This window comes from Mus pahari, chromosome 2, assembly GCF_900095145.1.
Source record: "Mus pahari chromosome 2, PAHARI_EIJ_v1.1, whole genome shotgun sequence".
Taxonomy (NCBI): Eukaryota; Metazoa; Chordata; class Mammalia; order Rodentia; family Muridae; genus Mus; species Mus pahari.
Window position 1 is genome coordinate 159,720,389 of NC_034591.1, and position 24,928 is coordinate 159,745,316.

General features: G+C 47.8%; 2 protein-coding genes and 1 pseudogene across 9 annotated transcripts in view; 1 reads left to right on the forward strand and 2 right to left on the reverse strand.

The window, feature by feature from the left end:
* Positions 1-12,696, forward strand: part of Lrmp (lymphoid restricted membrane protein) — a 54,066-nt gene extending 41,370 nt beyond the window's left edge. For 5 of the 7 annotated variants that reach the window (XM_029535257.1, XM_029535258.1, XM_029535256.1 and 2 more), the window contains exons 14-21: positions 2,950-3,084; positions 5,938-6,085; positions 7,486-7,529; positions 9,201-9,263; positions 9,352-9,401; positions 9,652-9,753; positions 11,382-11,489; positions 12,138-12,627. In XM_029535257.1, the coding sequence (XP_029391117.1) occupies positions 2,950-3,084; positions 5,938-6,085; positions 7,486-7,529; positions 9,201-9,263; positions 9,352-9,401; positions 9,652-9,753; positions 11,382-11,489; positions 12,138-12,381 (894 nt within the window). In that variant the 3' untranslated portion in view covers positions 12,382-12,627. Of the gene's footprint in view, positions 1-2,949; positions 3,085-5,937; positions 6,086-7,485; positions 7,530-9,200; positions 9,264-9,351; positions 9,402-9,651; positions 9,754-11,381; positions 11,490-12,137 lie in introns of all 7 variants that reach the window. The other 2 variants (XM_029535262.1, XM_029535261.1) reach the window with 2 other exon arrangements.
* On the reverse strand, positions 100-1,145 carry LOC110316086 (annotated as a pseudogene).
* Casc1 (cancer susceptibility 1) overlaps positions 12,571-24,928 on the reverse strand; it is a 37,026-nt gene continuing 24,668 nt past the window's right edge. The window contains exons 10-16 of one of the 2 annotated variants that reach the window (XM_021189905.2): positions 23,339-23,420; positions 20,849-21,009; positions 19,366-19,522; positions 16,829-17,043; positions 15,037-15,204; positions 13,874-13,987; positions 12,571-13,023 (exon numbers count right to left, since the gene is read on the reverse strand). In XM_021189905.2, coding sequence (XP_021045564.1) covers positions 12,751-13,023; positions 13,874-13,987; positions 15,037-15,204; positions 16,829-17,043; positions 19,366-19,522; positions 20,849-21,009; positions 23,339-23,420 — 1,170 coding nt within the window. In that variant the 3' untranslated portion in view covers positions 12,571-12,750. The remainder of the gene's footprint in view (positions 13,024-13,873; positions 13,988-15,036; positions 15,205-16,828; positions 17,044-19,365; positions 19,523-20,848; positions 21,010-23,338; positions 23,421-24,928) is intronic. The other variant, XM_029535255.1, reaches the window with a different exon arrangement.

A 24,928-nucleotide genomic window follows, 5' to 3' on the forward strand; every position in this document is an offset into this window, starting at 1 on the left:
AGTGTGACCCCCATCTCCTAGCTTTCCATACTGCATTGGTGCCAACCCTACTCTTACAAAGACATCCCAAACTAGCAGTAATTAAGTTAAATGGTCCCCCCAAATGCCTTCATTCAAGCTAAACTTGCAGGTAAGAGCTACAAGAATGGCATCTACACATTGATCCTAGCAGAAGCACAGGCTGCAGAGTGACGGTCCATCCCGCTGTCCTGGGCCCAAGACATGGGCAGCGTGCCATCATCCTGCTCCTCCACCTCCGGTGGGAAGCCATGGCTCTGGATCTGTTTCATGAGTTGCCACATTGGCCGTGACATTACATAGTAGATGTTTGGCCTCTGGAACCCATTGAAAGTAGAAGCAGCAGCAANNGTGTATGCACCCATGTTCTCAAACAGCATCCAATCACCCACATGCATTTCGGGCAGGTTACAGCGCTCAACGATCCGATCAAGGCCATCACAGGTTGGTCCCCAGATGCTGGATNAGTAATACTTCTCATCTGGCTTGGGTCTCTTCTGCAGCAGGGCCTTCACATGGGCGTGGTCATAGAGAATGCAGTTAAATGATCCATATACTACACCATTCACATAATACATGAAGGTTTGCTCCTATGACTCATCTTCATCGTCAGAGTCAGGCCGCTCCTTCCACATGGTTTTTTTGGCAGTGATGTTGACTGCAAGCGTGAAAGCTGACGCGACATAGTATCTGCCTGGCTCAGCTATGATTCTCACTCCAGAGTCTGATGGGAAGTACTTGTCCAGAGCTGGGTTGATGACACTGGTGATCTCTTCAAATTTAAGCTTTGTATCTTCNGATCCAGGAAAGCCACCACCAATATCAAGCAGATACATGCTGAAACCAACTTCTGTAGCCATGTCAAACACACAGCGGGCATCCGACACTGCCTGCACGAAGGTCTCGGGGTCAGTACATCCACTGCCCACATGGAAGCTCACACCAATGACGTCAATATTTAGCTCTTTTGCCCATTCCAAGAGAAGCCTGCTGGTTTTGAGTGTGGCACCAAACTTAACACTGAGGCTACAAACTGCTTTGGAATCATCAGTGGCAATCCGCAGAACCAACTTTGGGCGGCAGTTATTCAAACAACTGCTGGAAACTACACATCTGACAATGGCCATCTCTTGTGGCCAACAACCTTGTTACCTGCAACTTCCATTTCTGTATGTTTCAAGTGTGGATGCCTTTCACTGTGCCTGTGTGATAACAAGGGCATAGCATCTGTTACCTGTCATGACGTAGGATTATTTGAAAGGATAGACACAGCAAACCAGGAAGGTCAAAACTTTGCATTTCTAGAATCACTAAGCAATCTACCACTTGTGGTGCCTGATGGTATGATTGGCAGAACTCTCTTACGATATCCACCTAACACGATGGCACCTCTCTCAGGGTTCATAGCAGCATTTAAGATCTGGACACCCTGAGATATTTGACAGTCACATAGACAGTGAGAAGTAACTTTGTTTGCTCTCGAGTCTGTTCTTCATTCCAGCTGGGGAGAACGGCCTTGAAAAGGTGTCATCAGGATAAAGGGTGTGTGTGAAGCATAGCAGCATATGTGCCCAGCTGGCCTGGCCACACCCATTCATAAAGGAGGATACTGGTTACTCCTTGTTTCCTGTAGCAAAATACCTCACAAAAGAAATTCAGGGAGGAAAGAATTTATTTCTTTATATACAAGTAAAAAATTGAGATTATGGTTCATTGTGGCCAGAAGGCACAGTGACAAGAACAGTCCAAGCCACCATGTTGGGCACAAAAGGCAGCAGGTCACTTGGATCCAGGCAGGAAGTAGAGAAAGATGAATGCCAGTGTTCTGCTGGTACCTTAGTCACTGTTCTATTGCTAAGACACCCTGACCAAGGAAGCTTACAGGTGAAACAGTTTGCTGTGGCTTACAGTTTCAGAGGGTGAGTCCATGACTATCATGGCAAGAAGCATGGCGGCAGACAGTCAGCCATGGCACTAGAGCAGTGACTGAGAGCTCACATTTCATCCTCTAGGACAAGGCAGAGAGAACTAACTGGGAATGTTGTGGGCTTTTGAAACCTAAAAGTCCACTTCAAGTGTCTTAGTTAGGGTTTTACTGCTGTGAACAGACACCATGACCAAAGCAACTCCTATAAGGACAACATTTAATTGGGCTGGCTTACAGCTTCAGAGGTTCTGTCAAGTGTCATCAAGGTGGGAGCATGGCAGCATCCAGGCAGACATGGTACATGAGGAGCTGAGAGTTCTCTATCTTTATCTGAAAGCTGCTAGCAGAATACTGACTTCCAGGGAGCTAGGACAAGGGTCTTAAGCCCACACCCACAGTGACACACCTACTCCAACAAGGCCATACCTCCCAACAGTGCCAGTCTGTGGCCAAGCACATAAAACCATCACACCAAGGAACACACAACAAGGACACACCTCCTCCAACAAGGCCATACTTACTAATCCTTCCCAAATAGTTTCACCAGTCAAGGACCAAGTATTCAAATGTATGAACCAATGAGGGCCATTCTCAATCAAACCACCACACCTTGATTCTTCTTTTTCCTCCCATTATTCAGTCAGGGGTCCAGGCATGGGATGGTGTCCCCCACATCGGAGGTGGTCTTCCCTCCTCTCTAGACACGCCCAGACACACCCAGTGATGTGTCTCCTAGGTGGTTCTAAAACCAGTTTTGGACCAGTTGAAATTATTGTGATTCCCCCCTCAAAAGACCAGTTTGTCCTCGTGTGACACATTCTGCTCATGGACTGTTTGTTCATGTGCATCCTGTCCTGTGAACCAGGAATGAAGGCTGCGAGTGCCCATATGGGCTAATAAAGAGAAGGGACAGAGAATGGTATGTCGTGAGCCAGCACAGTGATCCAGACGTAGTTTAATTGTATGATCAGCTGGGCCGTTTCAATGCTTTGATTTCCACGCAGTCGCTGACTCCCCTGTGTGAAGAGGACAACCAGGCTCAGGAAATCATTAAGAAGCTGGAGAAGAGTATAGTGCTGCTCAGCCAGTGCACAACCCGTGTGGCCAGCAGGGCCGAGATGCTGGGAGCCATCAACCAGGTAATGGTGAAACGGGGAGGATTTGTACTCCCAGAGGGTGTGGGTGACAGGTCTAAAAATAAGTTTTCAGAACACTTACATGTACGGCCAGATGTTGGTTTAAGTCTTTAAACCCAGCAGAGGCAGGTGGCAGAGGCAGGGGCAGATGGAGAGGCAGGTGGGTGGGTCAGTATGTGTCCAAACCCAGCTTGGTTTACAGAGTTCCAGGCCAGCCACGGATCCATTATGAGAAAGAGAGAAGAAACGAGATAGAGATAGGGTAGGTAGGGGCTGGCTGACAAAGTGGAGCCCAGCCCGTCAGCGTCCGTACTGTGGGAGTTTGGAAGCATGTGGAGCATATCCACGGCGTGAGGTGTAAGCGCCTTCCTCCCCTAAGTCACATGGGCCAGAGTGCTTTAGGGTATTTCTTCCATGTTCCTTTCGAAAAGCCCCAAAGCCTTGATGCAAATGAAAGGAGAACGAAGCGGGAGATTGTGAGGGCACAGCCCCTCCGTGCACACATGAACGCTGGCACAGTGGGAACAACCTAAGTGCAGCTTCAAGGATGTCTGGAGGTGCGACTGTAGTCTGCGTGGTCACTCCCTGTCTCCCCACCTATCTGCTTTCATTTGCACACAGAGTCATAGGAAAGTAGGATTTCAAATGTTCATCACGAGCAGTTCCGGCGAAACTTGGCTCCTTAAAAGCGAAACAGACAGGCTAAAACATCTCCTTAGGAAGATACTTAATGTGTTGGAGGCTTTGGTCTGACACGTTGTTGTGTATTCTAGCTCTTTGTCAGCCCCTCACCAGGCTTTACAAACCCAAGTGTCTCTGTCAGTTGCCTCATCTACCCCTCACCATTTGCTGTGTGCCTGCACCCACGTTTCTTAGTAACAGCTCACCAGGCCACGTAGTGACGTGTCATCAGTTTTAAACACGATGTGTTGCTTTCTTGCTATGGTGATGAATAAACAAGTAGTATTTTCGTCAGTCTCTGCCCTCTCACCCCCCGTCCCGTGTCCCTTACTCTTTCTTCTTCTTTCTGGACCAGGTTTTAAAGTTTGCAGTCAGTTCTTGTGTTCCCTCCCGTGCAGGAATTCGCTGCTTTCCACCTTCCATGTTTCAAACCATTTATCTACCTGCCCATGTCAGAGCAGAAGATCGTGCATGCCATGCAGGGTTGTACACACCCTGGCCTGACTGAGCTCTTCACTTACACCGGATGCCTCGTGTGGGGCCTGGGAGCTTCCTGTCCCTTCTAAGTCAGCTTCACATCTTGTCTTCAAACCACCACCATGTCTTTCTTCTCTGCTGTTCTCTGTCAAACAATGACTTTGCTGCTGAGAAAACAGGGAAGACACAGAGGGAAGGAGCTGCCCCAGGCTTGACCCTACCATCAGAACTCACATATGCTGCCCCCTTCCTGGAGCTAAAGACAACAGCTCTCCTATACTGTCAAAGGGCAGCCATCTTGCCTGTACACAGCATCCCATCCTTTTCCAGTTTACCCAGAAACATGAGCCTAATTTCTGCCAGCTGAATCTCCTTCCTTTTTATAGTTCTTTCCAGTCTAGGAAACCATTCCTGCTAGTACAAGTGTACATTGTTCTTAAGTGGAGGGGTAGAGGTAGGTAGTATAAAGTCACCTCTTCACGGAAAGAGAATTAATACAAGCAATAGAAATGGGAGATGAGTGGCCCTGTGCGCATCCCAGAGCCTGGGGCAATAACACTTAAGGTGACTGTGTGCTGAAGGTGACTGAGCTGCATGGTGAGAGACACCATCTTAAAAATCAAAGGTCCTCTCTCGCTTTCCTCCCCCACCACAAACCCCTTCTTTTTGTGGCCACCATCTTGCTTTTCTCTGTCTTTGTTCTAGAACAAGTCTTTCGATTCTCATGTCTAGTCTTTTCCCTCTAGTATCCTCTTAAAGCTCACCAGCCCTATGCTGTGCCTCCACAAACCTGCATTTACTACACCTACTGTCGACTACACACGTCCAGGACCACTCTGAGTCTTTGCCTCCCTTAAGCTGCTCTTGAGCTCAGCATCCTCATTCTGTACCCCTGCCTTTCCCCCTCTACCCTACTGGCTGCTCTGTTGAACAGCCCCACCCCTTCTCTCAGGCCTCACAAAGCTGAAGACCTCCTTCGTTCACCCTCTCCGCATCTGTACTCAGCTCATGGGCTCACAAGTTCCAAGGTGGCTCCTTGACTTCTGAGCTTCACCTCATCCTTTGCCCTGAGGTGCAGATGGAGCTCAGCATGTCTTCTCTGATGCCTGGTATATCCTGTATTTAGCATCCTCAAAGTCACAAACCCTCTGGGTCCTTCCCTACCCACTGCCCCCCTCAGTCCTAGTGGCACAGGTCAGAGCCAGTGTGTGTGTGTGTGTGTGTGTGTGTGTGTGTGTGTGTGTGTAGGGGGGAGCTCTCAACACTCCTGTCTTCTCTGTACCTCATTGTTCTATCTTCGGACCAGCAAGAGAATAGAGCCACAATTTCTGTTGGTGTATCTACCATCTGCACCCAAGTCAACCCCTCTTTCTGCTGTACTAACACAATGGCTTCCAAAATGGCCTTGCTTACGTTGTACCCTAATCTAATCTTCCAACACATTCTTTGATAAGCATCGTGTGTGTGTGTGTGTGTGTGTGTGTGTGTGTGTGTGTGTTTGTGTGTGTGTACGCTGGGCTTGCTTCAGTGCCCATGTGGAAGTCAGAGGGCAACTTTGAAAGTGCTGACTCTTTCCCCCTAGTGTGGGTGGCAGGGATGGGACTGAGGTGGTCAGAGTCACACACAAACACTTTTCTCGCGGAGCTGTTTCGCCTGAGCGTTGAGGACGGTGCTGTTAATGGGAGTTGGCTCTCGTAGGAAAGCCGGGTGAGTAGAGCAGTGGAGGTGATGATCCAGCACGTGGAGAACCTGAAAAGGATGTACGCCAAAGAGCACGCAGAGCTGGAGGAGCTGAAGCAGGCACTGCTGCAGAACGACAGGTCTTTTAACTCTCTGCCAGATGAAGGTAACAGCATTCAAGATGCCAGTGATGGGCTGGAGAGCTAGCTCAGCAGGCAGGAGCGCTTGCTGCTCATACTTGCTTCCATGTCTAGTGGCTCACAACTGCCCATAAGTCTAGCTCTAGGGGGTCTGGCGCCCTCTACTGTCTTCCATGGCACTGCACACATTGTGTTTTTACCTTTTTCTTTTCTCTCTCTCTCTCTCTCTCTCCCTCTCTCCCTCTCTCCCTCTCTCCCTCTCTCCCTCTCTCTGTCTCTCTTTTTTCACTTATTTATCTTTTGAGACAGGTTCTCTCTATGTAGGCCCTGCTGTCCTGGAACTCTCTTAGGGACCCAGTCTGGCCTCAAACTCAGAGATCCACCTGCCTCTATCTCCTAAGTACTGGGATTAAAGTTACGCCCCACTATGAGTGGCCTCCATTGATTTGGCGTGGGGGATAACAGTTATACTTTCCTAACAGTCTCCTCTTTCATGCTCCTGTACTAACTTGTTACATTGTAGAATAAGATCCTTAAGTTACAGTTATATTAGAAAAATATCTCATTCTTCAGTTCTATATAAAATATTAAGAAAAAGACAAAAAGGCACAAAAGATTCTTTAGTATTGTTCTCAAAATTTATTAAATTAATTTAGATCACTGAGATGAGATAAGGTGCTTAATCTGACTCATTAAGTAGACTGTTGTGTCTAGCCAGGATGTGTTACAGTTGACTGTAGTGTCTAGCCAGGGTGTGTTACAGTTGACTGTTGTGTCTAGCCAGGGTGTGCTACAGTTGACTGTAGTGTCTAGCCAGGGTGTGTTACAGTTGACTGTAGTGTCTAGCCAGGGTGTGTNACAGTTGACTGTAGTGTCTAGCCAGGGTGTGTTACAGTTGACTGTAGTGTCTAGCCAGGGTGTGTTACAACTGGTTTCTTCTGCACACATGATGATGTGTGATAAACAAGCTACTCCCACCAACCGAGATTTTAGATTCTTGAAGGAGTGATTGATCCTGGCACAGTAAGCTGTCTGATGGATTGGAAGAGAGAAGTCTTACTTAGGGTTTCATTGCTGTGAAGGAATGACCAAGGAAACTCAGAGTTAATGGCCCAGGCTGACCTTGAACTCAGCAATTTTCCTGTCTTAGTCTCCTACAGAGGCCTTAGTAAATCCTGTTTGACTTTTACTTGACATAAATGAATGTGATCTTTAAAATGGAAAAATGTGGGGGCTGGAGAGATGGTTCAGTGGGTAAGAGCACCTGGTGGTTTTCCAGAGTTCCCAACACCCAGACAGTGGCTCACAGATATTCATAACTCTGGTCCCAGGAGATCCGATATGATGCATAGACACACACGCAGGGAAGACATACACATAAAATGATTCTGAGAAACTTTTCATGTGAAAATGTTTTCCCTTTCAGATGACTGTCAGATTAAAAAGCGTTCATCTTCTCTAAATTCCAAGGTAATTACTGATTTCGTAATTATCCAATGTTGACGAAATGCTCAGGAAATGCTAAGATAGTTTTTGAAGTTAATGTGCCTTTTACTGTAAATCACAAAGCTGATTTAAATTCGCCTGAGTGAATATATACATGTGTATCTATTTATATGGTTTGTGAGGTACAGTGTTCTGTTTGTATGTCAACCGGAAAGGTCCAGCAGCTCGAGGAAGGCCAGAGTAGCACTCTCTTGTGTTCTCTAAATCAAAGCTGGGCCAGGCAAGCAGGTAGCATAGAGCAGACAAATCCTCAGGATCCCTACAGTGCCCCCTCCCTGTGCCCCATCCCCCCTGCCTGCACCCCATCCCAACTACTCTCAGTCCTGAGGCTCATATCTCTACTTCAGAGCCAGGCGGCTTCCTTACTAGAAAGTCCCAAAGCAAGAGAAAAGGCCAACTCATTCCCCTCTGCAAAATTACCCTGGAAGTCCAGCACAACACCCCCGGCTTTGTTCTTGAGGGGACACTGAGATGGGGACACACAGCCTGTTTCCTGGGTGCCTCCATGGCCTGTCTAAAAATCAGAAGTCATGTTGCTGAGTAAGGAGGCAGGATGAGGATGGAGCAAGAGGAGAGCCCATGGAGTGGTAGCCACAGTCAAGAGGTCCCTGCAGAGACACACCCAACGGAGCCCCTCAGTAATGCCCAATCAGCTGCTTAACACAACAGAGTTGATGGTGGAAGTTGGCCGTTGGAATCCCTTCAGTTTATTTACTATGCTTAAAATACATTTTATTCATGAGTGATACTTACTGAAGCTATAAAATATTATATAATACCCCCATGCAAATCTCAAGGCCAATAAACACATTCGTTTGTTGAAATATAATGTCTCATTTGTAATGAAGTCTAAAAACATTGCTCACTCCAAGCCTGAGACAGGGGGACTCCCTCTACTACACAGTGAGTTCATGCATAGAATGGGGGTTACCCCAGGCTAAGGGAGACTTGGGGAAGTCCCAAGCCCAGGGGCACTGTTGCTTAGTGGTATGGTTAAAAAAAAAAAAAAAGAGCCACAGGGGAGAGGTTTGATAATGTTTGAGGAGAGGTATGTGACCGACTTAGACATCACACCACATGAACGTGTATCAAAGCCTCTGATTTCCCCTTGGTATGTGATTTCTTTTCTCTGTGTTAGTTAAAACAAATATAGCTCAAGTTCCATGAATCTTAAATGAAGTGGGAAAATTACAGGAGGAGCTATAAATGTGGCAAATACTGGCAAATTCCTCTTGAGCTGGAATTTCCTAAGCCTGGTAGCGAAGATAATGAAGAGAGAAAAACAAATACATTTGGCTAAATTGCAATACAGTTTTTCATCTATGAAGACATAGAGAAATAGTAAATCGTCATAAATGTGAACATGTTTCTCGGGGCAGACACGCACGTTGTGACTCAACAAGGAATGTGTACAGCGTAAGCTTGAGACAGATAAATGTAAAGCCCAGACAAGAAACTTCACTCTTGGTTAGCTAAATTATAAATCAGAGGTTGGGGGACATGGACGATGGATGGATAGGTATTTCTGAAAGGCGATTTTTCCACGTAAGATCCTCGGGTGTCCGCCTGCGTGATAGCATGTGGCATGGCAGAGGGTGTTAGGATTTCTCTAACTCACATTCCTCTCTTGGGTAGCCATCTTCTCTTCGAAGAGTGACCATTGCCTCTTTACCCAGGAATCTTGGAAATGTGGGGCTGGTGAGTACTTGGGGAGGTCCTCGTCTCTGTGACAAAACTGTCATTCCTTCACTGAACACCTGTTTTACGATCTCTCAAACCTCGGAAGGTGTCAGGCATGGAAAATAATGACAGATTCAGCCGGCGGTCGAGCAGCTGGTAAGTGTGACTTGTGCCTGCCTGCTGAAAGTTGGTCTCAAGCACGTGAGCGTTGAGAGTACCTTTGATTCGCTCAGAGTCAGGGTAGCAGCGCAGACGTGAAAACTGACCATTATGGTAGTTGTATTGGGGAATAAGAGTTACTTTGGTGTGCAAAGTAAAAAAAAAAAAAAAAAACAAGACAGTGAGGAGGGGGAGCAGTGGTAACAGGTACAGATTGGTGTGACATGTGGCCGTTATCTTTGTATAGGAGAATCCTGGGGACAAAGCAGGGCGAGCCCCGCCCCTCCCTGCACCGCTTCATCAGCACCTATTCCTGGGCTGACGCCGAGGACGAGAGAAGTGATGTGAAGTAGGTGACTCACAGGGTGTCTGTGGATGTGAGCTGAGGCATGCAGAATGGTAGCCACTTCAGCTCAGTGGAGATGCGGGCATCCACAGGCAAAGCCTCGGCTGTGAACCGCCTTATAAACGTCATTTGGGAACAGAGTGGCTCCGCCAGCCCTCAGGATGGCAACATTTTAAGTTAAATAATTCCTTGGAATTTCCCAGATCTAGGCATGCCTATCACCAGAGCCATAGAAGGGAAATCTCACAACCTTAGAGTGCTGACACGGGGAATGGATGCAGAACGCATTTACGTGTATAACATAGGGCCCTTTGTGATGTGTGTACTCATCTCTCTTGCTTAAAGGAGAGCCATTTGGTTCTCTGCTCAGCAATGTTTGTCTTTCTGATGAATGGGGGCTGCTATGTATCCCTAGCTGGCCTCAGACTAATAGCCATCCGTCCATCTCGGCCTCCTGAAATGCTGGGATTATAGGTGTCACCACCATGTCTAACAAATTTAGTAAGTTAAAACATGCTGTGTGCTTCCATAGTGAAAGGCAGAGCAGGGAAGATGAGCGGTAACGTTCCGCATCACGCTGCCCTCTCGCCCCACCTTGCTTTTCTGTTTTGACACCTGTTAAATCATCTTCTTCTGCGGTGACGTCAAACACATTCGGGGTTAGCACCTCCAGCATCCTTCCTTAGTCCCAAGCAGCAGGAAGAGACAACAGAGGCATCTTGCACATCCCGGGACCCTGTGGCATGTGCTCCCCCCTTAGATACAGTGGTGGATCTGTTGTGAGTCACATGGGGAACATGCCGAGTGCCTCCTTCAGAGACCATTTGCTTAAAGCTCTTACTCAGGCTTTGTAACCAGACTGAGATCAGGAACTCACCAGTCAGTGTGTGCCTTGGGACCCTCCTTAGACACTGTTCTCTCTGGCAGCTGGGCATGTTCAGCTAAGGGTTTCCAAATTCATATCCAACCAGGAGCCGTCATTTACAGAAGTTTGCTTAGGTGGAGGGAGCCGTGCTTAGGTTATGATTTAAAATACAGTGTAGCCGCCTTTGCTTTAAATAGCTTAGCATTCAGAATATGTTCAGATGCTTTTAATACACATAGTCTGTATTCCATGTTAGCACTGATCCAAAACACGATCAGAAAGAATCCAAAAGTGGAGGAGCCTGCCTGGGATTCTTGCTCTGAGGAACAGAGACAGGGGGATCTCCCCAAGCATGAGTGAGGCCAGGGCTGACCATGAGATTCTGTCTCAAAACAAAGAAGTTTCCACTACAACTGCACTCAGCTGCTTCTAGAAGATATTAAAATATGATAATAAACCTCTATTAAGTATTCATCATTTTAAGAAATGTGTTATCAACATACTTTTAAAAATTTGGTTACAGATGTGCACATATATCCATGATATTGATTAGAAGAGGTTAAGACTGACTTCTGTAATTCTTTGTGAATTCTCCTTGTGGATCTTACTGACCATTATACTACAGAGAAGTTATTTTAAATCCCACTACGTTTTGTGAGCTAACATTTAGAATGTGATATTTCTGAGCACTCTGAGTTATGAGTGAACCTTGGTGGTGTTTGGCAAATGTGGCATCTTGTCATTAGTGTCAAAACTTAACTTGCAGAGCCAGAGATGCCCCGGAACCACCAGGAGAAGAGGCAGTAGAGAGGACCAGGAAGCCCAGCCTTTCTGAGAGGAGAAGCAGTGCGTTGGCTTGGGACAGGGGCACAATGTAAGCTGTGCTTACCGAGGGCGGGGGGGGGGGGGGGGGGGGGGGGGGGGGGGGGGGGGGGGAGGGGGGGAGGCGGGGACAGGGGCGGGGCCGGGGATGGAGGGCACAGGGCTAGGCTTGCTGCTCAGACTGCTTTATAGAAGGGCTCCACCTAACCATTTTACACCAGTCAGGAACTTGACCTTGGCCAGGCAACCTAGGCTCAGAGCCAGGCTTTCCCAGTCTCTGGCTTCGGCAGCTGCTTTAAGGGCACAGTGAGAGCCCCAGCTTGGGCCAGCTGTGGAGGCTAGGGCGGAGGTTAGCGAGGAGGCAGATGGAAACCTTGGTTTTCTCTCATTTGAACGAGAGAGCAGAGAGCTACAGACTGTAGCAGGAAGCACACTAACCCTGCTTTGCTTGACTGAAGTGTGAGGTGGATGCATGTTAGGAGTTAGTGCCTACATTATATTCTTTAGGGTTGAGGCAGGCCTAGTTCTTTCCAATAGTTATCAATGTTGGGAAGCGGGCCGTGCCCCAAGCCAAGAGCTCCATCCTAACGTGCTGCAAAGGCAGTGCTATTTGGCACTAAGAGACCAGTGTCCCCTGGATGGAGGAGAGTCTCCAGGCCCCACTTAGTGACCACCCTCTCCATTTGTGCCCTCCCCACAGCTGCAGCTCTGTGGCTTCCTGGGTCACTCACCTGCAGGCGTCCTTCAGAAGAGCCAACAGAGCACTCTGGCTCACGGGGCTCTTCATCATACTGATCGCAGTGCTGATGAGCATCCTCACAGGTCAGCTCTTCCAGACAGCCGTGGAGGCTGCGCCCACACAGGAGGGGGACTCCTGGTTGTCTCTAGAACACATCTTATGGCCATTTACCAGACTCGGGCGTGACGGACCGCCGCCAGTGTGACTGACGTGCAGCTCAATGTCCCCTTGGATTTTAACGTTTCCCTCTGAGATTTGTAAATTGGTAACTTTTTTAGTAACTATAGTGCAAAGCTAGGGTCCTCGGCAGCTGGGATCTTTTAATTCCCCAACAAAAGCACAGGGGACTTCAAAAGGGAGGGGACTCCACCTAGGGTATTTTAATAAGCTTTCTGAGTGAGAAGCATCAAACTTTATTGAGATGTATCCAAATAAAGACCATTCAAATCTTTGTGCAGTGCTGCTGGAATGCCGGGTGCTCTTGGGTCACTTTAGTGGCTGATTGGAAAGATACCTGATTCCTCTCAGTATAAGTGTCCGCGGCGCTTACACACACTGTGAGGGCTAGGAATAGCTAGGAATAGCTGAGGACGCGGATAGACAGCAGCATGTAGCACACCGAGTCAATGAACTGGCAGTTCGAACGCCTGACTCTCTCCATTGCCACCGGGGAGGCGAAGTCCTTCATCATGTGGTACAAGGTGGAGTGGAACTCGGTGCCCTCCCTGAGGGCCTCCGAGAACTTGTCGTTCCCTTCCTGCATCTTGAGCATCTGCGCTCTGTCACCACTGAACATGAGGAGTGACCAGGTACGGTGCTCTGTTTCTTCTGACAGTTGTTCCCTCACCTAGAAAGAGAACGTGAATTCTGGGACTGCCAAGACATACACAAGGAAGGAAGAAGGAGCTGCTGGGTACCCAAATCACTCAGCTTGCAGATAAGTCTCTCATGAGGTAGACCAGGCTGGCTCAGCCTCCCCAGTGCTGGAAGGAAAGGAGCGTGTTGGCAAACATAGCAAAAGGCACTCTGCATGCTGTGGTTCTGAACTACTTTAAACCATGAAGCATCTCGTACTTATGGAGCAAGCACCGGATGGTACTCGGGTACCGATGCTGTGCCCAGGTACCGCTCTGGGAGCTGAGAGAGCAGCCGGCACCCAACCCAGAGACACTGGTTGCATCAGTGAGACACCCCCCCCCACCCGCTCTCAAGGAGGCTGTACTCAAGTAGGGCGAAACAAGGAAAGAAACATGCATCTCCCGTGGAGCTCATGGGTGGAGCTGGGGGGGTGGAGTTTAGGCGGAGCTCAGGGGTGGAGCACTTGGTACACAGCATGTATGAGGCCCTGGCTTCCCACACAGCTCGGAGAGAAACGCAGTCAACCTTGAGCTTGAAAACAGTGCCTTTCCTACTTATACAGTGATGTGTCAGAATTTAGGCCGAATGCCTGGCCTCCGTAGAGGACCATGAACCACAGGCACACACATGGTTTTCCTGTTTGCTCTGGAGTCAACACAGACACAATGTCACAGCATTTGGCTATAGTGGGCAAAGGTCTGAGAGACTAGAACTCAGAACTTGAGAACGTTTGGAATGCTCATTTCACGTCTTTAAGAGGCGAAGGGGGCCACACCTTCACTTCTTGGGTGTTTTCTTTTTGGATGACAAGATAGGTTCTTGGTTTTTGCATACTTTACCCGAATCACAACTCTTGTAGAATTGCAGACCATGTTCCACTTGCTCCAGCCAAACGAGAAGGCAGAGCTCAACAGGGCCATTTGCCGATAGGCCTTCAGCTCCACCTGGGGTATCTGTCCACAGGAGGATACGTACAGTCAGCCTTACAGTGTCCAGCAAGCTTCATCTCCATCAGACCTCTCTGTGCTTCACACATAAGGGTTTATTTCAAGGTTGAAATCAGATTCTGTGGCTCGACTCTCAAAATTAGGCAATGGTTTCCCTTTCTGCACACCCCCTAAGGTGAAGAGTGTCCACTAAAGCTGTTGTGAGCTGACCTCTGTGAGCTGACCCCTACCGTTGCATCCTTCCTAGCCTAGGGCAGGCAGAGCAGACCAGACTGAGCCCTTGCTCTCCCAGGGTGTGGCTGCGGTTGTGCTTTCCACTGAGAGCCCCCCCCAACACCCCTGGGGCACACCTACCCCACTCTCCAGCTTTGATTGCCACACACCTTGCAGTCCTAGGCTCTCCCCAGCACCCTGCTGAGGACTGTACATGGTCCTACTTTTCAGGACCATTTCAATTATGTTCCTTTTTCTGGTAGAAGGTTGCTCCCAGGGCATGGGCAGGAGCAGAGCAGGAAGCACAGTTAACTCTGTCACTGAGTCACTCAAACCTTCTCCACCTATGCACTTACGTCCAGACCCTTAGGACATGATTGACAGTTGTTATGCAATCACCGACAGGCGAAAAGGCCCCAGAAAGTGGCGGCGGTGTTCTTCCTTGCTACAGAGCTCTTCTGCCTACAAATCTGAGCACCTGAGTTTCCATTTATCACCACGGGGCTTTACCTGCACTCTGGGGCCGGGCTGGCTGGCTGCTAGAGCCATCTGCAAGCCCTGTTCTCTAGGAGTCCCAAATTCACACAGGAATTCATGAACTAAGTTCCTGGAGCAGCACAGAATAGCGCACAGCCACGGGGACTGTGCTGAGAAACCAGGAAGGACGTGTTTGTGTGGGCTGGTGGTCCCTGCGTGAAAACGACGACAATGCATGGCAGTGACGGTGGACAGCAGACCCCTCACCACACTGCTGATCTTAGCTGGTGTTTTCCCTGACACAGTTAAACAGCAGCAGTGTCCTTGGTTCCCACTACATTAAGTTTAGAGAGAGACATTCTTGCCTTATTGTTGATGACCACATAAAAATGAGAGTATACAGCAGGGAAGATGTTCAGCCCGGCCTCTTTCAAAGCCAGAATGAAGGGTATAGGAGCCATCCATTTTCCTTTTAGATGAAACTCGCATCCCTTGCCCCTCAGTTTCACTGAAGCCAACATGCAGAGGTTTTCCTGAGTTTCAAGAAGAGAAAGGAAACCATTATTCCAGCTTTAGTGTTCTTTAGACCACCTTTGAAACCCTAGGCAACTCCACACTAAATAAAGCCTCTGGTCTGTCTTGGGACTCATCTGGAAGCCGTGCCACAGGACCCCAGCACTGCCCAGGAAGCTCACGAACTTTCTAGACTCCCTCTGGGCACTTGAGGGATTAAAAGTGGTGTCTCAGATCTTTCTATCTTATAAGGTGTGAAAGCACTCCGTTCGGAATTAAAACAGCCATTGAGGCAACCATGATTGTCCTTCTAAGAAGTATTCTGCTTTGTTTTTTGTTTTTTGTTTTTTGTTTTCTTTGGTTTTTTTTTTTTTTTGAGACAGGGTTTCTCTGTATAGTCCTGGATGTCCTGGAACTCACTTTGTAGACCAGGCTGTCCTCGAACTCAGAAATCTCTTAACTGGCCAGTTTTGAAGGGACACAGGGTTGGTACTTCTGTACCCTCTCTGCTAATAGTTACTGGCTCTTTGACCTAGTCTATCTAAGAGATCTCAGTATCTATTAGGTGCAAAAATGGAGTCAAATTTTTTTCATACCAAATGCTCAAAATCTAACACATATTTCACAGTTGCAGCAGGTCAGTTTGGACTAGCTGCATCTTATTTAAGAGCTTCATCATCACATGCAGGAGGTGAGCTGTAAAACCTGACCTGCAGACACACGCTCTACTGGCCGCTTTGGGCACTGCATGCAGTCGGTACACATACATGCAGTCGGTGCACATACATGCAGTTGGTACACATACATGCAGTCGGTACACATACATGCAGTCGATACACATACATGCAGGCAAAACCACAGCATAGCAATAAACGAACACTCAGTAGGCGTCAGCCCTGCACGGTGTCTCCTGGCCACAGGGACAGGGTGTTTGGAAGCCTAGCCAGGCAATACCCAGTACACTCGAAAGTAAATGTCTCCTGAGGGAAGGCTGCCAGTTTTAGGAGCCTTTGTGACAGTGACAGTCCTGGGAGGTCAGCCGATAACCACAGAGGCTTTCTCTGTTTATTTAGTTTGTAGGCCAGGACCTCACAGAGCTCTACCTGCCTCTGCCTCGAGCGCTGGGATTGAAGATGTCTTCCACTGTGCCTGTCCTGTGGGTTTGAATCCTGATGGTCTTTCTGCTGTACCCGATGGAGTTCCCGCCTGTCCTAAACCAACTGAGCTTTGCACATCACAAAAGTCACCAATGATTCCAAGTACCCGCAGGGTCACACCCTCGTCACCAGTCAGCTTTAGAACATCTCCAAGCTTTAGGCTGACTGCAGTGACTCTGCCTTCAGCCCTCCACAGGCATCCACTTCTCTGGGGCTTCCGAGGCTGTGCACTTCTGAGGGCGCAGGTCTCACTCAGCCAGGGTGTGGATGGTGGGTCAGACATTCTGAGTTTCACCCTGGGCAGTCGTCTGAGATGACTGACCCGTCCCTGTGACCTAGTGACCCCGGAAACAAGTTGGAGCCTCGCTTTCACACATTATTGGTTATTTACTTGATGGACTTCACTTAGAATCCACAGCTCCAGAGACATCTTACATGCCTGCTTGTGTCCACTATCTAACTATGGGTGGGCCACGACACCCCTCACCTTGATGTAGATCTGGAGCTCGATGAAAACCGTCTTCACCATTATAAGGACTTTGTCCGTACCACAGGGACTCATCTCCCAGGACTGGTAAGGCATGTTGACGTGAGCGTCCTGAATCAAGGTCACAGGGCCCAAAGTATCCATACTGAAGGTTAGGAGCCTGTCTTCTCGGTTGTAATATACACTGCTGATGCCGTCTGACCTCCAGAGTTTACCTGCGCAACAGAAGACGGGGACATTAGTTTCACATTTTTCCTATGAACGTGAATAAGAACATCTAAGTATATAGAACATGCACAAATTGGTCTTCTGTATTGAGACACTTGAGGAAAAGTTCCCACCCCTGGGAGATCCCTGTCTCCAGAGTTCAAACTCCACATACTCTTCCTGGTACTGGAGGGGACACTGGGCTGGCTGTTTCTGTCCCTTGCTATTTCACGAGCCTGTCTTCAGCCCCTCTCTCCTGCCTTCCCGAGATCTTTCCCGCGCATGCCTGAGCCCCAGCATCTGCCATCTTCCTAGGTGATTCTCCCCTGCCCTGTACAGAGTCAGTCTCTCTCTCTCTCTCTCTCTCTCTCTCTCTCTCTCTCTCTCTCTTTTTTAAGAGGGTGGTGGTTGAGACAGGGCTTCTTTTCTCTGTGTAGCCCTGGGTGTCATGGAACTCACACTGTAGACTAGGCCTGGAACTCACACAGCTTGGCCTGCCTCTGCCTCCCGAGCACTGGGATTAAAGGTGTGCTAAAGGGCTATTTTTGTTTAAGATTATACTTTCACGGATCATTTCTAAGTTTGTTACTTATTATTATGTGTCTTTGCCTGCATCCACTTATGTATACCAAACTGCATGCAATGCCCACGGTAGGCAGCGGGGAGACCAGCTCCCATGGAATCAGGTTGTGAGAGGCCATGTGGCCGCCCAGAACAGAGCCAGGTTCTCTGCAAGAGCAGCAAGCGCTCTTCCCCGCTGGCCCATCCCTCCAGCCCTTCCACTACTGTTTTAAAGCAGCTGTAAAGCCGTCTCTGATCACAGTCTCGCTCTTGGGAAGTGGATGCAGCTGGGCCGCCATGGCCCTCATCCAGTGAGGTGATTTTTAAATTCCTTCCCAATGAGACCCCTATGTACGGCCCCTTCAGAGTTCATTTCCAGTCCCACCTCTGGGGCCCCGCCTGTCACCCTTCTCACAGGAGTTCACTTGTGCGTGCAGTAGGCAGCAGGCTTCGCCCCTTACAAATCAGTAATGCGGATCCACTTTAGATGTGAGGGAAGAAAAAAAAAATCACTGAGCATGATAGCACGTCCCGCCATGCTGGCACTTGGAAGGCAGAGGTCGGAGGGTGTCGAGTTTGAGGTTAGCCTGGGCTAGGTGCTTAGGTTGTAATATACACTGCTGATGCCGTCTGGGCTGCCACAAACTAAAATGTGGGAAAATGATTCAAATAAGCATTTTATCCAACAGGATGAATGCAATATATAAGCAGATGCCCAGCATTGGTCCTTAGCAAACAGAACATAAAAGCACTGTTCAGGACACTAGACAGATGAGGGCAGTGTCCTCGAGCGTGTGTGACGTGGGCAGAACCTGTAAAATGGTACAGCGGTGGGTGTTGAGAAATGGGAGTCTCTCAAGGTGAGATTCACTTGCTGCTTGGGAGCAGTAGGGATCAGATGACAACCACAGGGGTTGGTCCCCAGATGCCACCTTACTTGAGCCAGAATCCTTCCACCTCAGCTGTGCAGGCCAGGCAGGCTGCCAGTGAGATTTTGGAGTTCTCTGGTCCCCATCTCCACCTCACTGCAGGAGCACACGGATGCATGTTGCATGTCTGACTTCCCCATGGGCTCTAGAGAAGCAGGCCTAGTCTCTAAGCCACACGACGCTCCTCTCTAGTGTGGTCGAAGTAGCCGAGAAACATAACTAGATGTATTACTCTTAAAGCGACTCTGCTGGGCAGACATGATGCAGTTGGGTAGGAAAGTACTTGCTGAGAAGCCCGAAAACCCAAGTTTGGATCTCTGAAATCCCATGGGGTGGAAGGAGATAACTGAGCCCTGTAAGTCGTGACCTGACCTCCAGAAGTCTGGTGGCAGGCACAGCCCCTGCCACCAAAACAAATCAAATAGTGTAAATTGAACAAGTTCTGGGCAGAACACCTCCCCAGAATTCTGGGCTCTATCCCAGCCTTTGAGGGGTAGACACAGGGAGATCAGAAGTTTGGAGCCATCCTTGACTATACCTTGAATTTGAGCTCACTCAAAATCGTGAAAGAAAGAGGGAAAGAAAGAGGAAGGGAGAGATGGGGGGGGGTGAAGGGATGAGGGAGGAAGAGATGAAGGAAGGAGAGATGAGGGACAGAGGGATGAGGGATGGAGGAATGAGGGAGGGAGAGGTGAAGGATGGAGGGAATGATGAGGGAGGGTGGGATGAGGGGCAGAGGGATGAGGGGCAGAGGGATGAGGGGCAGGAGGACTACCTACTGCAATCGTTTGCACTACCCTTCTTGCTGAATGTATCAGAGCTGCTGAGGTATGGCTGTACCTTCATTATCCCACCTGATGACCTTAGGGCGCTCAAAGAAGATGACACTCTCGTGGATCTCCAGTGTGACCTCTATGGGTGGGAAGGTGATTTCTGGATCAGGTTCTTCTGTGGTTTCTGGAGGATATATAAACTTCTGTAGTCCTTCCTGGAGTATCTTTTAAGTGACCAGAGTAAGGAAAGTCAGAAGCGGGTGGCAAGGGCCAGATGCGCCTGTCACTAACAAGCTTCGCTTGGTGCCACAGGCCACCACAGAACGAGTAGAGAACATCACAGCAAAACTCAAAGATAGGCGCTTGAGGAAAAACACTGGCAACTTAACCATAACCTCAGGCCTTCCTGCAGGTCAGGCTCCCACATGCGTTCTTCAGCGTCTACATCCCAAGCCCTGTGACAAGTCTGTGCTCAGCAGAACTGATAACCAAGGCACCAGACAGATCGGGAGACCTGCCGAAGACTACAAGACATCAAGTTCACACTCAAGTTCACACTCAAGTTCACACTCAAGCACCTCCCAAGGGATCCAAAGTCTCAGGGCCTCACATTTCAGTGAAGGACACCCAGCCATAGAAAAGAGCTGCGGGTGCCCCTGGAGCAGCACGGGAAGCACTGGGTGAAGGCCTCTGCCGACAGCAGGTTCCTGAGGAAAGTCAGGGCTCTGAGCCATTGTAACCGATAGAAAGGAGGCAACAAGGGAAGATGGGAAGCTTAGAGAGTCCAGAAGGGTGTTCTCATGGGAGAGGATAGATTAAAAAGAGCTCCACACTTAAGTGAGCCCATGCAGTCCTCTTAGGAGCCTCAACCAGATGTGCAGGAGAATTCAATGGATTCAAGTGGCAAAATTCAAGAATGGATTGTTGGGTGAATTTGTGAAAACTCAGCTTCTTTCCCAGGTATTAAAAATGGGGGGAAATGCTCTCATTTTTAAAAGTTTTATTTCCCAGATATTAAAATTTTTTCACTTGGGGCTACTTGTAGCTATGGTGCAGAGGGTAATAGACGGGATCAGCTTGTAGACACACAATAAAAATAAAACCAAGCTACTAAACATTAAAATAAATGAGGTAGGACAGTGTATGCCATGATCTCAGCACTCAGGAGGCTGAGGCAGGAGGATTACCCCTCCCCTGATGCCCTGCTAAGCACACCTGACTAGTGTACCAGTGGGATGCGCACTCACTTTCCTTCAGAGGTTTTAGGGACGAAGAAGGGGCCTTGGGTTCTCAGTCAACGTGGCCTACCAATGTGGAAATGGTTACCACCTGGCCATTTAATAGAAAAAAAACATTTTCCAAGCTCTGATGGAGACTGGCAGTATCAAGGGCTGACTGACCCACTGGGGTGTTAGGACTGTAGGTTTACAAGTAGGTTAATGGGGAAGAAGTTCTAGGATAGGGTTAACATGCATTAGAGGCTGAGGCCATGGGAAATGAGGTAAAAGCGAGGTAATTTCACCTGTACTCGATCCCGAAGAGTTTCCTACCTCCACTAGCACCCAGCCCTTCACTGGCTTGCACTGAGGGGGCAGCTCCAGAACATCCAGGTGGTACACACCGCCCAGGGGTGAGAAATGGCACAAGTCCACCTTGTAGGATTCCAAGGCTTCTGGCAATTCCACAATATTCTCTACCAGACGCAGCTGTGCTAAAAGGAACCACAGCTCAGGCTTAGCACAGATCACAACATTGTTGCAGTCAAGAAGGATACAAAAACAAAATCCCAGTACTGCTAAAGCTTTTTGTCTTTAGCCGCTAGACTTTGTACAAGGTTCTCAAGGTGTTTCACTAGCCAGCCTTGAAGTGGGAGCACAGTGTGTGTGTGTGTGTGTGTGTGTGTGTGTGTGTGTGTGTGTGTGTGTGTGTGTTAGGGGTAGGAAGAGCTCTGCTTACAACAAACACTAGCATTATAGGAGGCTATACACAATAAGCATGTATTACTCGTAAAACTATATTCCATAAAAGACAAAAAGTTTGATTAATTACTAAGTACTTAAAACTGGACATTATGGGACCAAAAAAAAAAAAAAAATCAAAAGATAAGTGGGAAGGTCATGGTGGAAAAGTAGATTTGGGGGCCATGTGAAATATGAAAGTTGGTTATTTCAACAAAATTAGACCCATCTCAGGGAAGTGATGGAATGAGAATTCTGTGGGAATTGTACAATCTAGTGACAAATGCACAGACAGAAGTGGCACCTGCAGTCACCATGGCAGGGAACATTCTCACCTCCACCGCCAAGACGAAGTCAGCCACTCAAAACCATTACCCTGAGCATTGGTCAGACTTTATTCAAGATATGCAGGCTGGCAGGTGTGCTGTACACGGCTAGTCCCAGTCCTCAGGGGGTACAGACACGAGGGTCATTACGAGCTTGAGACCAGCTTGGTCCACAGAGTGAGTGCTAGGCTGGGTAATGTGACCCTGCCTCTCCCTGTGAAAGCTGACTAATATATCCTGTTCAAGTTTCTTCAACCATAAACCCCACGCTGGGTTTGAACTGTGTTACAGAGTTTGGAAGGGGAAGGAGAGGGTAGGTGCAGAGCAGGCAGCAGGTAGGCTGTGAGACACAGGGATCGGTAGTGGTGTTTACTGTCACTCTGTTCCCATGCAAGAGCTACAGCAGGGCTCTCTGAATGCAACCTCTGCAGAGAGGATACTGAAAGGTAACAGAATCAAGCGATGGATGGACAGATAGATAGATGATGGATGGACAGACAGATAAAAATAAATCAAGTTAGGCAACTACTGGTTTCTTGTTTGTGCATGTTTAATAAACTAAACTCTTTAATTTTAAAATGAATCTAATTTATAATTCATTGGCCTAAAAAGAAGCCAGAAATACTACTGTGTCTATATTTATAGGGTGAAGACATCTCTGACTTGGGGCTCACCATGTAGGGAATTGTGGTGCTCATGACAGAAGCTCCATGGCCTACTTTATCATCCTAGATCCAGAAACAGAAGCTCTAGCCTGGTATAAGCTATAAGAATGCTCCAAGGGTGGGGGAAGGGATGTAGCTGGAATGGTGTGTGTGCTTGCCTAGAATGCAAAGGGCCTTGAGTTTTATCCCTGCACCACATAAAGCCAGGTATATGCTTGTGACCTGCACTTGGGAAGGTGGAGCCGGGCAGATCAGAAGTTCAAGGTCATCTTCAGCTACATAGAGTTTGAGTCTAGCCTGGGCTACTTGAGACAGTGCCTCAGAATATACAGACAATTGAATAAAAGAGTACAAAGATGTAAGTATGGCAAATATGCTTAGAATACACAGAACAGGTCACTGAGAAGGAAGAGCAGTGATAGTTGAGAGGACAGACATCATCAGACAGACACCAGACCTGCAAGACCATGTCCACCTTAGCAGGCTGCGTCCAGTGACACCTGCCAGGATGAGACTGTAAAGGGTCCAGGCTTGTGTTCGTCCAGGTGTGTTCTCTCATGAGTGTTCATTGCAATAGTGAGTACAGAGAATAAATCAGTTATGATCTCATGAGCAACAGAGATTTAAATATTGTTCCCTGGGCTGGAGAGATGGTTCAGCGGTTAAGAGCACTGACTACTCTCCCAGAGGTCCCAAGTTCAAATCCCAACACCCACATGGTGGTCCACAACCATCGGTAATGGGCATCCAATGCCCTCTTCTGGTGTGTCTGAAGACGGTGACAGTGTGCGCGTATACATGAAATAAATAAATATTGTTCCCTTGTTTGGGTTGAAATATGAAGCTACTTTAATTGATGAGGCAGGTTACCAATATATTTTGGGATCAGTGCTGAATGTCATTTGTCTGGAACATATTTTTCCCTAAGTACATAACTTAATATTGAATAGAAAAATATGATTATTGATTATTGATGGGTTTGTTTTTTGTCTGAGAGGGACTGTGAAGAATTTCTGCTTCAAACATATTTTGTTCTACAGTGGCCTTGCCTTACTTTTCTGTGAAGGAAACTGAGGGTGGGGACAGAGTACCTGCTAAGACCGCTTCACTCAGCAGCTTCATCTCCAGTTCAAGTTGGGTGGTTTGGGAATCCTCCCCCTCAGAGTCAGAAGTCTGCAATAGAAGAATGCATGGCGATGAGCATCAGCATCCTCAGAAATGATTCTCTAAGTGCAGCAGGAGGATATTGGTCCATAAAATAGACTAGAGACCAGGGTGAGGCCCTGTCTCAAAAAACCAAACCAAAAGAACAACAAAACCAGCAGCAGGAGCAGCGGCAGGAGTGACATTTTTTTTTTTAGCACTTAGCCTAAATGCTGTCACTTCAGGGACAGTCTCTGTTGATTTGATTTGTGTGTATTTTGTCTCTTGATCACCATATGCAATCTTTTCAGTCCACATGCTGGTGTATACCCCGAATATAGTAGGCTGTCATCCCTCTACCAGGCTGCTCACTGGAGACGAGTTAGTAGACTGGGAGGCGGCCCAGCTGGCAAAGTGCCTGCTAGCATGCAGGAGGACGGGGTCAAGCCCCCAGCCCTGTATAAAACAGGGTGATGGTTTGTGTCCATCATCCCAGCACTTTGGTGGAGGCAGGAGGATCACAAGTCCAAGGCCATCCTCAGGTACATAGCCATTTGAGGCCAGCCTGGGTTACATAAGATCCTGTGTCAAAACCCCTGTGTCCAGACAAATGACAACAAAGCAAACACACAAAGCCCCCAGGGTCATTCAGCAGTAAAACCCTGAGGTCACATGGAGTCTTAGGTTCACTCTCCAGGACCAAACAGACACAACCAAAGAAAAGCAACATCAGGCTGCGTTTGATATAGCAGATTTTACCTGAGAGTTAGACGGTATGTGTGTGTGTGTGTGTGTGTGTGTGTGTGTGTGAGAGAGAGAGAGAGAGAGAGAGAGAGAGAGAGAGAGCTTGGATGTATGTGTAGTATGTGCATGTCTGTGCATGTATGCTTCTGTGTGAGTGCAATGCGTGTGTACACATTCAGGCATGCATGTGTGTGCATGCATGCTTCTGAGTGTGCATGTTGAATTTACTTTTACTCTTATACATGCTTGTTTGATTTTTCTTTTGGAAGGACTGGGGATTTAACCCAGGGTCTCATCCATGCAGACCAAGCATCTGTCCGCTGAGCTACATTTCCAGGCCAGTTCAGTCCCTTAATGAGACACTTTGCAACTTGAACTTTCAATTCAAAGACCCATGTCCATCTATCTGCTTGTTCCTCAGGGTAATAAAATATTTTTTAAACTACTATTTTAAATGTACTACTTTGAATAATTTCTCATTATTATGCCCTACTCAAATTAGCCCTTTCTAAATATGTTGTGCTATAAACAACTTAGAATGTTCATATCTTGAAATATATTAAACATTTAAATATTTTTATTGTTAATTTTTAAAAAATATTTACAATATTTTAAAAAGCCATTCAAATCAATTAAGAGGTGGTATTAAGAGCCCTCTAGTGGCCAACTTCTTAATAAGCTCATGAAAAAAGAAACCTACATAGTCATTTAATGTCAGAGAATTTTCAATTTAAATTACTCTTCACCCTCAACTTGACTAGATCCCACCCTGAACATGGACTTGCGATTCTGTG